Source organism: Balaenoptera physalus (genome assembly GCF_965194825.1).
Source record: "Balaenoptera physalus genome assembly, chromosome: 12".
Taxonomy (NCBI): domain Eukaryota; kingdom Metazoa; phylum Chordata; class Mammalia; order Artiodactyla; family Balaenopteridae; genus Balaenoptera; species Balaenoptera physalus.
This window is the reverse complement of record NC_138897.1, coordinates 64,620,039-64,634,722: the sequence shown is the minus strand read 5'-3', so window position 1 is coordinate 64,634,722 and position 14,684 is coordinate 64,620,039. Positions and strand designations below refer to the sequence as shown.

The following is a 14,684-nucleotide window of genomic DNA, read 5'->3' as shown; positions in this document are numbered from 1 at the left end:
GGTTTTATGGTTTTCTCTGTGTTTAACCACCAGAGTGCATGCTTGCGTATAAATTTATTTCAGGTGTCAGAGACAAAGGCGCCAAAATCAAAGAGCTGGCCACATCTGCAAATCAGAGCGCTATGAGCACGCTAAAGAACGTCATGGGATTGGGCCAGAAGCTGTTGAATACGTCCAGTGACCTGTCCAGGGTTAATGCCACGTTACGAGAAACAGACAAACTCCTCCGTGACTCCTCAGTGACCAGTAGGTCGTGGTCTCCCCTCCCATTAGGAAAGTCTGTGTCGAGCCGTTTGAGTTTGCCAAGGGCACAGTGGTGCCTTGTTCACAAACAGCAGTCCTAAAAAATAAAAATGCACCAACATCTGGATTTGCACTTATAAAAAGAGAAGGGCCTTGGGTGACGCCTTGTGCTGGTGCATTTTTCATATATTTACCAAAATGCCAAGGATTTGATTATTAGGATATTCTAGTTTATCCAGTGCATTAGTAATGACCAGTTCATTTCTCTTGTTTCCTCCCTCCTGCCAACTTTCTCGCCACCTCATATTTTAGCTTTGTTAGCTGGAAGAAAAGTCAAAGATGTGGAAACACAAGCGAACCTTTTATTTGATCGGCTGAAGCCTTTGAAGATGTTAGAAGAGAACCTGAGCAGAAACCTATCAGAAATCAAACTGCTGATCAGCCAGGCCCGGAAGCAAGCAGCGTCTGTGAGTGCCCAGCACCCCTGCAGCTGAGGCTTCTGGAATTGCAAGTCCCAGAGGCCTCCTGTGCAAAGGGCCTTCGGTCACGCTTTCTACTAACCAGCTCTCAGTAACCCCAGATTCCTCACAGCCTTGTCTCCAAGTATATTTAAAGCCTTGTCTTATATATATTTACCTAAGTCTATTTAAGTCTATTTAATTAGTCTCATTTTCTTTGAGTCCTGCTTTTTTTGGTGTGTTTCAGAATGTTGTTGGCAAAGAGATCTCTGTGTCCTCATGGACATTTATCATCGTGGCCTAGATTTATAGATCTGCACCAATTAGCTAGATGGTGCAGAACACATTAGGTCTGAGTGTCAGCATGACTCCAAGTCTCATTGGTTGCATATGGTGCAATTTCCATCATTTTACCAACTTTGTGCTCATAATCCAGGTACTCTTCAGAACGTTCATACAGTGTGGGCCTCACCTCTGTGATTCTGACAACAGTGTGGGCCTCATCGCTGTGATTCTGACAACAGTGTGGGCCTCACCTCTGTGATCCTGACAACAGTGTGGGCCTCACCTCTGTGATTCTGACAACAGTGTGGGCCTCACCTCTGTGATTCTGACAAAACAGCTTGAATTGCATGAATGCTGCACAAATCCAGGTCACTAACTGCATAAAACACACAATTTGAGAGACTGTTTCCTGGCCGTCCTCGGCACATGGCATTGGCCGTGCGCTCAAGGAGAGGCATTTCAGGGAAATAAGACTTGAGAGAATATCATTTGTCATGCTCCTGGGGACCTATAGACAATAGATGTGACCTCTGGTCTAAAGAGTATCTTCCTGAAGTTTCTAGCCAAGAAAAAGGAGCTCTGGATTCTTTGATCCCTGAGTGACTTCACTTTGGGAAAAGGGCTGTAGGTTTACAAGAGCTCTGGTTTCCATCTGTTTTAGTTCCAGTCACCAAATAAATGTAAACCCGTTGGATGGTTCCAAGTGCTCTGGTTAATATAAACTTATAATCTTGAAGGTTAATATAAGGATTATATGCAAGTAATTACTTATCAGAGAAATATGTAAGTAAAATAATTGCTCTATAAATATTTGCTGAATAAGTAGATCAACCCTCCATTTATTCCATAAATGATCACCAAATGTCCTGTGTCAGCTATAAGATTCCAAGGTGATTTGGATAAGCTCCTTCTGTTTAAGGAATTAAATCTCACATGATAGAGTTCCCAACATAAAATTCCCTTTTAAAACCTGACTGACTTTTCCATATTAAAATATTTTACCGAATAAAATAAGTTTCAGCATCATCTGATTTTCACCTTATGAGACATGAAGCATTGTGCACTATCCAGAGAGGAAACCTACTAGCAGTGACGATCTGGAACAGAATAGCACTGTTCAACTCCAGGCGTGCTGCCACTATGGGGCCCTAAATGAGTTTTAGGCACTTAGGGACACTTCCCTTTTCCTTCTACAGATCAAAGTTGCTGTGTCTGCAGACAGAGACTGTATCCGGGCCTACCAGCCTCAGATTTCTTCTACCAACTATAATAGCTTAACACTAAATGTGAAGACCAGCGAACCTGACAACCTTCTCTTCTACCTGGGGAGCAGCACCAGTGTGAGTATGACCCGCAGAAGCAACACCGAGTCTCTTAGGGACAGAGTGTATTTTCTGAATTGGTTAAAAAAGAATAGGGCCTTTGTGAAATCACTAATTCTTCTATGAGAACTAATCTTTTGCTAAACTGGTAACATTAGATTAAAAATAATCAAACTATAGAACTGAATGCCTGTGAGGAGAAGAGTGGCATTTATGAAAAGTACCTCCCTCTGCCATCTTAACTGTGAGCTGTGGGACTGAGCTTTTCTTAATGTCTCCTGTGACCTCTGAAGCCACGGAGTTGTGCTTTGGGTCTGTCGACCTTGGCGGCTGTTACCAGGAGTGGAGGCGTGCACCACAAGGGGCATATCAGAATCGTCAAGCTTCCCCCCAGGCTCTTCCACCCAGCGAGATTCCCAGGGTTCCCAGAGGGCGCGTCCCCTGTGGAAGACTATTGATTCATTTGACTGTGTCCTTGGGAACAGGTCAGAGCCCTTGGGTATGTTAGGGCAGAAAATATTAGCAAGCACAAATGCCATCTGAAATGTCTTCTTAAGATACAAGGTGCAAAGCACAGGTCAGTCCGTGATGTAGGATTTCATGGCTCCTGTCTTGCTGTACATCTCACGTTCATGCATTGCCTTCTCAGACTGGGCAAACAAACAAGTGCAATGACTCCCTTCATGACCCCGGTAGAGGCTGGTAACCCCCAGCAAGTTTTCTTGGAGAACTTCATGGGAGGCTTCATGGAGGGCTACACTGGGCAAGGGTGGTGGGCGGTGATGGCCAACGGTGGCCACCATCTCCAGTACCAATACTCCAGGTCATGCTCCAGCTCCAGGGAGGGGAGCATTTAAAGACAAAAGACGATCTTTTTTGTTTCCTACTTTAAAAAAATTTTTAAAAATAGAGAAAATGCTGTAAGAACTCATCTTTTAAAGTGTTTTGGTAGTCATGCACACAGTCTGGCATGTGAACTCATCCCAACTCATGCCCTGCACCCCAGGCTGATTTCCTGGCAGTGGAGATGCGGCGAGGGAAAGTGGCCTTCCTCTGGGATTTGGGCTCCGGGTCCACACGTTTGGAATTTCCAGACTTCCCGATTGATGACAGCAAATGGCACAGTATCTATGTAACCAGGTAGCAGAGAAAGTTCCCTCTGAGCATCTCACTTTTTTTTTTAACTGCATCTTATAAGTAATTACATGTTTGTAACATCATATAACAGTCTTTGAAATTTCTGGGAAGTCAGATTATACTGAAAGAATACTTGGTTTAGATTAACTATAGAAATAATTTTTTTTCATTATTACAGAAGAAATAAAGTTTGTTAGCAAAACCAACAATCAAAAGAAGAAAAAAGTTAAAAGTTTATGTTGCCTTTAGAATGTTAGGTCCAAGTCTGAGGCAGCCAACCCAGTAAAATGTTTGTGCCCCAGCAGAGGGGAGTAAAGTGCAGCGTGGTGGAGATGCCACATGGCTGGCAGTGGTACAAGTAGGACAGAAGATGAGGGTACAAGTGGGGGATGCGTTTTCTCAAAATTCAGGCGCGAAGCAAAATTCTTCCTTTTAAAGCCCCTCCCCAGAGGCAACTGCTGTTAAGCGGCTGTAGGTATAGCTTTCTTTTCACTTTTCTGTAATATCACAGTTGGTTGGTGATGGTGTGTTGTTGGAAATTTCTGATTTTTACTTTGTTATTTGAAAAAATGGGGTAATAATAAAGGCAGTAGACCGTTCCAAATATATTTAGTTCATTATCTGAAACTATTTTAAGCAAGGAGGTAACATGATGGAATTTATGTTTTAAGAAGAAATACTCCACAAGATTTTGGAGTGCAAACTAGGGGCGGGATGGGCAAGACTGGAAGCAGGGAGACCAGCTGGAGACATGGGCAGAAGCGGATGGAGGCGGTGTGTGAAACAGATGTGTGTGTATGTGGACCAACTTGCAATTCTGCAGGTGCTCTTTTTGCAACTCTGTGACCCTTAGGTTTGGAAACATTGGCTCGTTGAGTGTAAAGGAAATGAGTGCATCTCAGAAGCCACCACCAAAAACAAGTAAATCCCCTGGAACAGCTAATGTTCTGGATGTAAACAATTCAACACTAATGTTTGTTGGAGGGCTTGGAGGACAGATCAAGGTAATCTTCTGAACGTTCATCTGAACAGTGCTGATTGGCTGATTTTACCAATGTATAAAATAAATATTTTTAAATGTTTGAAAATATTCTAGGCAGATGAAGATTTTCCTGCTTCTATTATTTTGTCTAATGACAGTTCATCTGCAGAGTTGGGTTGGTTTTGTAAAGGATCATGCTTAATAGATAGCATAATGGAAAAGAAGCCGATGGTTCATTTTATTATTTGTTTTTTTTCCCCAATAATAAAAGAGGAAACTCAATATTCCACATGAATTTCTGTAAACTCCCTTTATCTCTATTCTGACTCTAGTGGTAGACTAATACTAATTAGCAGTTAGCAAAAGAGCCCATCGTATATATTTTATTACATCAGTTAACCTCTCACCCAATAAAGTTCAGTCACCTGGACTTGGTTCAGTGCTCTGAAATGAGAGTAAGGGTCCCAGTTCCCGGCAGGCCCTCACCACTGACCACATTCTCTGGGTCTCTTTCCTCATTAGTTAAAGGGCCTTCTCTCCAGGGACCCTAGTAACTGACATGACCTTTGAGATCTTGTCCTGCTGTCACTCATTCTAGGATTCCAATTCATAATTGGAAGGAAGTTCAGTGATCACAAACTGGTCGTTTTCCTGGATGTTGTTTTCTCAAAATTTGGATCTGTTAGATCTGAGCTCCCAAGGAGGAGTTTTGTGCACTTAGAGAATATATTTCTTTTCACCAAATATACTTGGATTATGTTTGTTTGTTTGTTTACATTAGAAGTCTCCTGCTGTGAAGGTTACTCATTTTAAAGGCTGCATGGGAGAGGCCTTCTTGAATGGACAGTCAATTGGCCTATGGAACTATATTGAAAGGGAGGGGAAGTGCCATGGCTGCTTTGGAAGGTAACGTGCCCCATGAGTAACACATAAGATGCTAATATGCACGGTGACACTGTCCCGGGAGAAGGTTAGAGTTGCAGCATTTCCCAAACTCATTTGACCCTGAACTCTTTTTAAAAAGAGCTGCTTACGTTCCATAGAACATACTTTGCAAGTGCTGAAGTAGACACAAACAGGTGCTTTATGCCTACATTTGTAAATGGATTAAACTGTCTTCAGTTTAGATAAGTGCCCCTACCTACTAGCCAAAAACTTTAGCTCAGTGAGTTAATAAACTACTTCTAGCAACGGAATCCATTTGAGCGGGCCAGTAATTAGAATTCATTGCGCTTTTTACCTTTGTGTGTAATTTTCCATTATTAAATCATTAGCATGGTCCATTGATGTCCTTTAGATTAAAAAAATTTTTTTCTTAATATAATCATTTACCCTTAACTTTGATTTATATTACCAAGTAAGCTAACCGATTTTTTTTTATTCCTCTTTGAATATACTTACACTTCTTTAACATGGTGTCAGCGTATGTTTATAATTATGAACAATCTCTCAGATCCTTCAAGGATAGTATAAAACAAACCATTGATTCTAACAGTTCACATCTAAATATGGGAAAAAAACTTTCATTTAGTCAGCAGGCCTTTATTCTTGTGTTAGTTTTGAGAGGCTGTTGCAATAGAGCATTGGCTTTACGGCTGACCTTGACCGGACAGTCATCTGTTTCTGGGCCCTCTGCTCCATACTGGTGATGGCAACATCAGTCACCCAAGCTTATCTCCTCCATTGTCTCATGGTCTACGGAAAATTACCTAAAATACTTTTTTGTGGTAACATAAAAAAGAGCTCCGTGCTGTAGGGGCAATAGTAGGTAGAGCATCCTGGGGTTGGGGCCCAAGTGATGCCTCCTCACTCACGTGACAGCTGCACGGAGTCTGACGGGTCCCCATCTCTTGAGTGACAGCTTGGATCAGAGCAGTCTAGTCATTCTTAAAGGGTCACGGGGCTGAGAGCTGGGAGGGAGGGCATCTGCCCAGTCCTGCTGACCGCAGGGCTCCCCCCGGCCCCCCATAAATGCTGGGCACTGGAGGAGAGCCAGCCATGAAGTGCTGTGGCAGACCCTTTGTCATTTGTCCCGGCCTCTTACCCAGGCAGGGGCCTGGAGCTGCCTTCCTGAGGCCCAGCTGGGGAAAGGCACACGGGCCTCATGGTTATAGAATGGAAGTCTGACCCACAGGGGATGAGCCCCAGAAATGTGCCGCTGACCCGAGGGATGTGAGCCTTCTCAGGAGAATCGCATTCAGTCGTCGTTTCCTTTGCATTCATCCCTCTTGGTGGCCACCTGACTTGGGCAGGCCCTGCTGAAGGAGAGAAGCCAGAAGCAAAGACTCAACCTTCCTGAGAACCGAGAACTCCTGAGCTCTGGGGAGGGAGAGGGCAGACGGATTTCTGGAATTTCGTTTGAAACCTGGCTTTGCATTTTCTTGTGTGTGTTCTTGGGCAAGAACTTAATCTTTGAGGCTCAGCTTTTAATAGGCAAAATGGGACCCCACTAGGACCTCTGAACACAGTGCAATACTCAGAGCTAAACCAGAGTGAATATTTGCTATGTACCAGGCACCGTTTAAAGAACTTTACATGTATTAAATCATGTATAGCCCTTCCAGAGAGGTTCTAGTGTTACCCCTATTTTACAAATGAAGGAAATGAGACACAGAGGGGTTAGGTAACTTTTCTGAGGTCACACAGCTAGTAAGTTGGGGAGCTGGGATTTGAACCCTAGCAATCTGGTTCTAGAGTGTGTGTCCTTAGCTACATGAAACCGGTTGCCAAAAGATAAAGCAATGGGACATGCTTCTAGGAGGCCAAAGTTTTAAGGATTAAATAATTGAGAATTAGGCCACAGTTTGTTTATGCAGAGTGCATTTCCTTAAAGATATACTTCCTTATAAGAGATCTCAAGACAGAAATTTTTAGAAAAAGCAGGACTGTAGAAAGCTATAAATTTGAAACCTCAGGTTTTACAAAGCACTGCTCCATTTTGTTTTGTTAATGGAAACAGTTTCACTGTTGGGTTATTCTGTTCCTGCTTGGAGATGTGACACAGAGTGGTTATTACACCTTCAACTGGGAGAAGTGCAAATTCATACCCCAGAACACCCTAATCTAATTCACTCTCGAGCCCTATGACATTCCAGAAAAGTACTTTTTGAACATAATAATGATATATTCTAAGTACTTTGTACCTGAAGAGTGAATCAAGTCAGCTTTTTGAGACGTGGGGAAAACTGGAAAACACTTATCTAAGAAGTGCTGGGGTCCATGGTATATAACTGCTGTAAGCTTATCCTGCAGATTTTTGAGATTCTTTTTTTGTCAATGATATTTTTATAAACTGATCCTTCTGGCACATTGGTACATACTTGTTTTCCATCATTAGTCCAGTTTAGTTGAATTAGATAAAAATGAGCATAAGGTGATACATGCCAATATAAAATTTATTCTGAAAGTGCTGGAATTAAGAAAGGACATTAAAGGAAACTAGACATTAAGGGACATCAAAGTCACATTAAAGGGAATTAGAACAAATGAAAATCTAGTCACTAAGTAGAACTATTTATAGCAGTAATCCATCCTTTGAGGGAATTTCTTTTTACTACAGTGAACACTGCCCACGTTAACTTTCATTTCCTTACAAGGCAACTGGGTGCTTGTCTCGCATAATTTCATGGGGAGCATATTTTAAGATATTATGACTTATACTTGTTATCAAATTATGGAAATAAATGCTCTATCACAACTTTTGTGAGGAAGAACTCAGTAAAAGTATCATGTGTTCTCTTTAACTACCTTCCTAAGAACAGATTGTATTTCACCTTCTCTCCTTGCAGCCCCCAAAATGAAGATGCTTCCTTCCATTTTGATGGGAGTGGGTATTCTGTCATGGAGAAGATGCTCCGGGCTACTGTGACGCAGATAATTATGCTTTTTAGTACCTTTTCACCTAATGGGCTGCTTCTCTACCTGGCTTCAAATGGCACCGTAAGAGTCTGTGGGGCCCTGCACCCTACTGTGTATATACAGTTGGATTGCTATGAGGATATTTATGTTTAATGATTGTTTTCTGAGCACATGCTAGTATAATATGTACGTATGTATGCCATACTAGCCCCCCATTTTAAATGATTTATCAGTACAAAATCATTGAAGGAAGTTTGGAAAATATAGAAGCATATCAAGTAGAAAATAGCTTTCTATCATTATAAATATCAGTTAAACATTTATTATTAAATTTTGAGCTTGAATAAGACGTCTTGTTTTACTCACTCTGACCACCTTATTTGAATTCCATCACAGGAAGTTCATGTTCTTATTTTTGTCTTACGTGCTGCTGATTTTTCTCAATCTTCTAGTTTTATTTTTAGGATTGGCCCAGTTGTCAACCTAAATGAAAAAAATAGATTCCAGTTCTCTTCCTGCATTGTAGATTTTGATGACCATGAGTTTATCTGACACATGTCTGTATATTATTCTAGAAAGCCTTTGTGGACACTTTTAATTTTGGACTATTGGGCCAGATCCTGTTTTCTCAGTTTGACTGTAGGAGGTTTCCACCATCCCTGACTTGGAGAGAAAGGAAATCTTGTGATAATAATGTAGACTTGGGTAACTCTTTTCTTTTTTACAGAAAGACTTCTTATCCATCGACCTGGTCGACGGCAGAGTTAGAGTTACAGTTGACCTGGGTTCTGGGCCTCTTGCTCTCATTACCGACAGACGCTATAATAATGGAACCTGGTACAAAATTGCCTTCCAGCGAAACAGAAAGCAAGGTAAATGCACAGGTAGATGGACGGAATGTCGGTCGCCCTCATTGGAATAGAAATCTTTCCAAAGTCAGCAGTCTTTTTTTACTTTAGCTTTCTAGGTATTCTTAAATGATATTCTAATCAAAAGCCATTGTTTTCTTTGGAATACTAAGCACCAGGATTCACATTTTGCTGGAGGAATATTCTAATTCTCTTTGTCTATGGTTTCCAAATGCATTATTTAACGTTAAATGCTGAATTGGAATCAAGGATCAAATTGATTCTATTTTCTTTCACACACATACTCTACCATTTAGCATGTATATTCTGGATTTATTGACTTTTGTAAAGAGGGTTTTCATTTGTCCTTTAACAGTCAAGAACATCCCCTGGTCAAATTTGCAAAATGTAAAAGAATATGCCTTTGTAAATGAACTTTGTTAGACGTCTGTGTTTACTTTATTGTAGAAAATGACTCATTTTCTTGTCTATTCCTCTTGATCTTCTCTAGGACTCCTAGCAGTTATTGATGCCTATAACACCAGCTACAAAGAAACCAAGCAAGGGGAAACTCCAGGAGCATCTTCTGACCTCAATCGTCTAGATAAGGATCCAATTTATGTGGGTGGATTACCTAGGTCAAGAGTTGTAAGGTATGATACCACATTGCAGAATTTTCATGTCCCTAATTACCAACTGCCTTAGTTTCCGTAACAAAGTTCCACAGACTGGGCAGCTTAAACAACAGAAATGTGTTCTCTCACAGTTCTGGAGGCTACAGTTCCAAAATCCGGTGTCAGCAGGGCTGCTTCCTTCTGAGGATTGTGAGAAAAAATCTGTTCCATGCTTGTCTCTGAGCTTCTAGTAGCTTCAGGCATTCCTCAGCTTGTAGGTGGCATTTTTTATCTGTGTGGACACACTGTCTTCCCTCTGTGTGTGTCTCTCAGTGTCCAAATTTCCCCTTTTTATAAAGATACCAGTCATACTGGATTAGGACCTACCCTACTGACCTCACCTTAACTTGATTACAACTGTAAAGACCCTATTTTCAAATAAGGTCACATTCACAGGTACTGGGGGTTAGGACTTCAAAATCTTTTGGTTGGGGTGGGGAAACACAATTTAACCCATAATGTTCTGTTTTGATTAGTATGCCATATAATTGGGAAGTAAAGAAAGCCTTCTGCAATAGAATTTATGATTTTCTATTTATTGCCTATAAAACATCTAAAAATTGTTACTGTGCAGTATTTGGAGACCCACTTCCCATCACACGTCACTCTCCTGTCCAGACATTCTAGAGTAGTAGAATCTTTTTGGTGACAAAAAAAAAAAAGAATCATGCTTTCTGCAGACTTATCTGGATTCCCCTTTTGGTGATTAGAATGAATAATGTATGTGAAAGTTTAAAGACCAGCATCAGCAAGTTGGATGAAAGATAGCAGAGGAGAGATGCACTGATTCTTGTTCTTGTTTAGCTTTGTGACTTTAATAATTTCATAAACTTTCTGTAGTTCACCGTCCTCAATTTTGTAATTTTGGACTGGGGACAAAGTAAGCTCTAAGTTTCTTTCACACCACTATAAAAAAGGCATATACGGCCAGCAATCAAGGCAGCCTAGCTTCCAGGGAGTGGAATCACCAAATGTCCAAACCGAGTCACTCAGCCCAGTGGTTTTCAAATGTATATTTGTAGCAGTACCTCATCTTCAAGCCGGGTTCTTATACAGAAGTGCAGCCACTCCAGTTGCTATGGGTTGAGCAGCCCAGAATCCACTTCGTGACACACCCCCTTCTCTGCCAGAAATGTGTGAAAGTTCCAAGGAACATAGTTTACAACCACAGTCACCCGCCTGCAGGGTCTTGGAAATAAATGTCCCCTAAACTTCAGGGGAGTTGGTCGCTTGTCCCAGGTCTTACCGCTCTGCCAAGGCAGAGCCAGGACGGGAAGCCTCTCTCCTAATCCCTGATTACAGATGTCATTCCTAACATAGTGGCATTGGGATGTTTCTGCGGTTACAAGCTGTGTTGTAATTCATTTGTTCTTTACCTAAATGGTACACAGTGTAGACCCTGGAGAAAAGGACAGAGTCCCTTTTCTAGGAAGACATCTCAAATCACAGACTTTCATGATAGAAGGGTCTTGGGTATCATCAGGGCCAGTCTCCTCATTTACAATGGGAGAAACTGAGATTCAGAAAGGTTGAAATTTGCCCTAAATCATGTGGTTTCTTAATGGCCGACAGCTCATTGCACAGCACAGAGAAAAAGTGAGACATGACATGTAGCAAGAAGCCATGGTCCTGCACAGTTCTCCTGTCACTAGCTGATGCTTCAGGGTGTAACTGGGAGATGTTCAGTAGTCTCCGTCATTTGGAAATGTTAGCCTGAGTACATTAAAGCTCACCCCACCCAGCAGAGTGACAATTTCTGTTAATAAAAATATGGTATTGGCTTAGTATCAAAGAAATAAGGGTTTTGGATAATCCCAGACTTCACCAAATGCAGTCATTTCCTTCAGGAGGAAGTTCATGAATATGTGGTATCGACAAGAGCCGATGCCGTCTCTAACCAAGAGATCCTGGGAAATCACATTGCCCACACTTGCCCCCGTGGGAGGTGAATGTTTGCTCTACACGGGGACTGGATTGAAATCTAAGTGCTATAATTTCCTTATGGCAGTGCACTGTCTCTCTTACAATTAGCCTCTGTTTTAGTGAGTATATCTAAATGGTAATGACTATAATAGTTTCCCTTAAAATATTAAGCATGTTTTTATCTCGGTAGCCATCTAGGTAATCAGCCTCACTAAATTCAATCCCTTTCTTTAGTCCTAAGGAGAGTCCATGTTTGACCTGAATTCTCACCATCAATAGTCTTGTTAGAGGGAGACCTAGACATTTATGAGAATGACACGTGGAAAGAGATCTTTCTTATTTGTAGGTCCATTTTTATTTCTTCTTTCAAAACTGGAGTTATAAAATCCAATTTTGTTGCTGTTGTTCTCTTGCCCTTCCCTACAGGAAAGGTGTCACCAGCAAAAGCTACGTGGGCTGTATCAAAAACCTGGAAATATCTAGATCGACCTTTGATTTACTCAGAAATTCCTACGGAGTGAGAAAAGGCTGTATACTGGAGGTGGGAAGCGTTTTATTAATATTGGGATGAGTTTCTATAAATGCCCACTGATTTACTAACATAATAAGGCAACACGATCTAAACCAGGGGTTTGAACAGAAAAGAGGTGGTGGGGAAAACGGCAGCAGCCTCCAGGGTGGGAGGTTCAGCATGCGGGTGGGCCTCACGGTGCTTTCTCCTCTCCTTTGTGACCAGCCTGTCCGAAGCGTTAGCTTCTTGAGAGGCGGCTACGTTGAATTGCCACCCAGGTCCTTGCCACCAGATTCGGAATTGTTGGCAACATTTGCCACCAGGAACAGCAGCGGCATCATCCTGGCTGCCCTGGGCCAGCATGGGGAGAAGCAAGGTCACCGGCAGGCCCACGGGGTGAGTGGCTCAAAGGCTCTCAAGCCAGGAGCTCAGGAAGGAAATGACTTCAGGAAGCACTGGATGGAAGATGACTTAGTCATGACATGTATTCTACAGCATGTGTCCCTGGTTGTTAATGGGTGTGCATTTTTAATAAGTAAAACTGATTACTGCTGTCTTTCCCTTACGAATCAGCGGTCTCTTGGTGTTGCGTAATCCATCTTCCTTGTCTAGCTGTTGAGAAGAAGGATCCTTGCTGTCTACCTAGGATTCTGATAGGATAGGTGATATTTACCTTTCCTCTGCTCACACTTTGTATATTATGTAATTTGAAGAGATTCACAGAATGCTAATGTATTGTATTAATGAAGTACAAGCCATGCAGCTACAATTCAGAGTACTGTTCTCTACTGTGCAAGGTATTTTACAGACATGGCTGTACAATTATTACAGCCACACTTCAGGGTGAATGCTGCTTCCTATATTTTGCTGAGGGAGAAATGGATTCAGAGAGCCTGGCTAACCTGCACAAGATCACACAGCCACTATTTCAGAGCCTGACCTGGAACACCAGTCTGTAGACCCCAGATACCTCACAAGACACTGAGTGAAGGTCTGACAAGGACAGATTGGTTTATGGGCTCCACCAATCTTTTTTTCTTTTTTTAAATTGAGATGAAATTTACATAAAATGAAAGTTACCATTTTTAGGTGAAACAGTCAGTGGCACTTAGTGCTTTCATAATGCTGTGAGGCCACTTTCTCTATCTAGTTCAAAAACGTCTTCATCACCCCAAAGAGAAGCCTATGCCTGTTAAGCAGTCACTCCCCATTCCCCCCCTCCCCCAACCCTGGCAACCACCAATCTTCTTTCTGTATCTATGAATGAATTTACCCATTCTGTATATTTCATATATGTGGACTCATATGAGTGATATTTTGTCTTTCACTTAGCATGTTTTCGAGGTCCATCCACATTGTAGCAGGTATCAGCACATCCTTCTTTTTCATGGCTGAATGTTATCCCATTGTATACGTAGCATAATTTATTAGTTCACTGATGGACGTTAGGGGTTGTTTCTACATTTTGACTATTGTGAATGATGCTGCTACGAACATCTGCATACAAGTATTTGTTAGAGTACCTGTTTTCAATTCTTTTGGGTATATATACCTATGGGTGGAATTGCTGGGTCATATGGGAATTCTATGTTTAACTTCTTGAGGAACTATCAAACTGTTTTTCTCCACCAATCTTAATAGGACCTCTTGTAAATCAAAATTTGCTACTAAGTCAGCAAAAAGGAACGGTGTCATCCAGTGCTGGCAAGACCTTGTGAAACACTCCCATTCCAGTTCTGCTGGTGGACCTCTCTCAATGTGGCAAAAGAGTGTTAAAAGCTTTAAACATTTTCAAACCTTCAACTCTTTAATCCCACCTTTAGAAATCTTAGAAAAATTTCACAGGCAAAAAAAAAAAAAAAAACCAGTTAAATGTTCATTATGTATGGTAATAAAAAATTAGAAACTACCTAAATTTTTAAAAAAGGAATAGATCCCACAGTGAGATTTCACCTCACACCTCTGAGAATGGCAACCATCAAAAAAGACAAGAGATAACAAGTGCTGGTGAGGATGAGGGAACCCTTGTGCACTGCTAGTGGGAATGTATAATATATTGGTACAGCCACTATGGAAAACAGTATGGGGCTTTCTCAAAAAATTAAAAATCGAACTCCCATATGATCCAGCAATTCCACTTCTGGGTATGTATTTGAAGGAAATGAGATCCAGCAATTCCACTTCTGGGTATATACTTGAAGGAAATGAGATCCAGCAATTCCATTTCTGGGTATATATTTGAAGGAAATGAAATCACTATCTTGAAGAGATATCTATACCCTCTTGTTCATTGCAACATTATTTACTGTAGTCAAGACACGGAAACAAACTGAGTGTCTATCAATAGAAGAATGGATAAAGATGTGGTGTGTGTATAGTATACATATATATCAATATCTATTTATTTATTTATTTATACAGTGGAATATTATTCAGCCATAAA

At 41.3% G+C, this 14,684-nt stretch overlaps 1 protein-coding gene across 1 annotated transcript in view; it reads left to right on the top strand.

The window, feature by feature from the left end:
- Positions 1-14,684, top strand: part of LAMA1 (laminin subunit alpha 1) — a 156,688-nt gene that overhangs the window by 114,069 nt on the left and 27,935 nt on the right. The window contains exons 43-53 of the mRNA XM_082418548.1: positions 64-246; positions 556-710; positions 2,183-2,326; positions 3,315-3,448; positions 4,299-4,449; positions 5,209-5,333; positions 8,216-8,366; positions 9,013-9,157; positions 9,645-9,786; positions 12,157-12,271; positions 12,467-12,637. Coding sequence (XP_082274674.1) covers positions 64-246; positions 556-710; positions 2,183-2,326; positions 3,315-3,448; positions 4,299-4,449; positions 5,209-5,333; positions 8,216-8,366; positions 9,013-9,157; positions 9,645-9,786; positions 12,157-12,271; positions 12,467-12,637 — 1,616 coding nt within the window. The remainder of the gene's footprint in view (positions 1-63; positions 247-555; positions 711-2,182; positions 2,327-3,314; positions 3,449-4,298; positions 4,450-5,208; positions 5,334-8,215; positions 8,367-9,012; positions 9,158-9,644; positions 9,787-12,156; positions 12,272-12,466; positions 12,638-14,684) is intronic.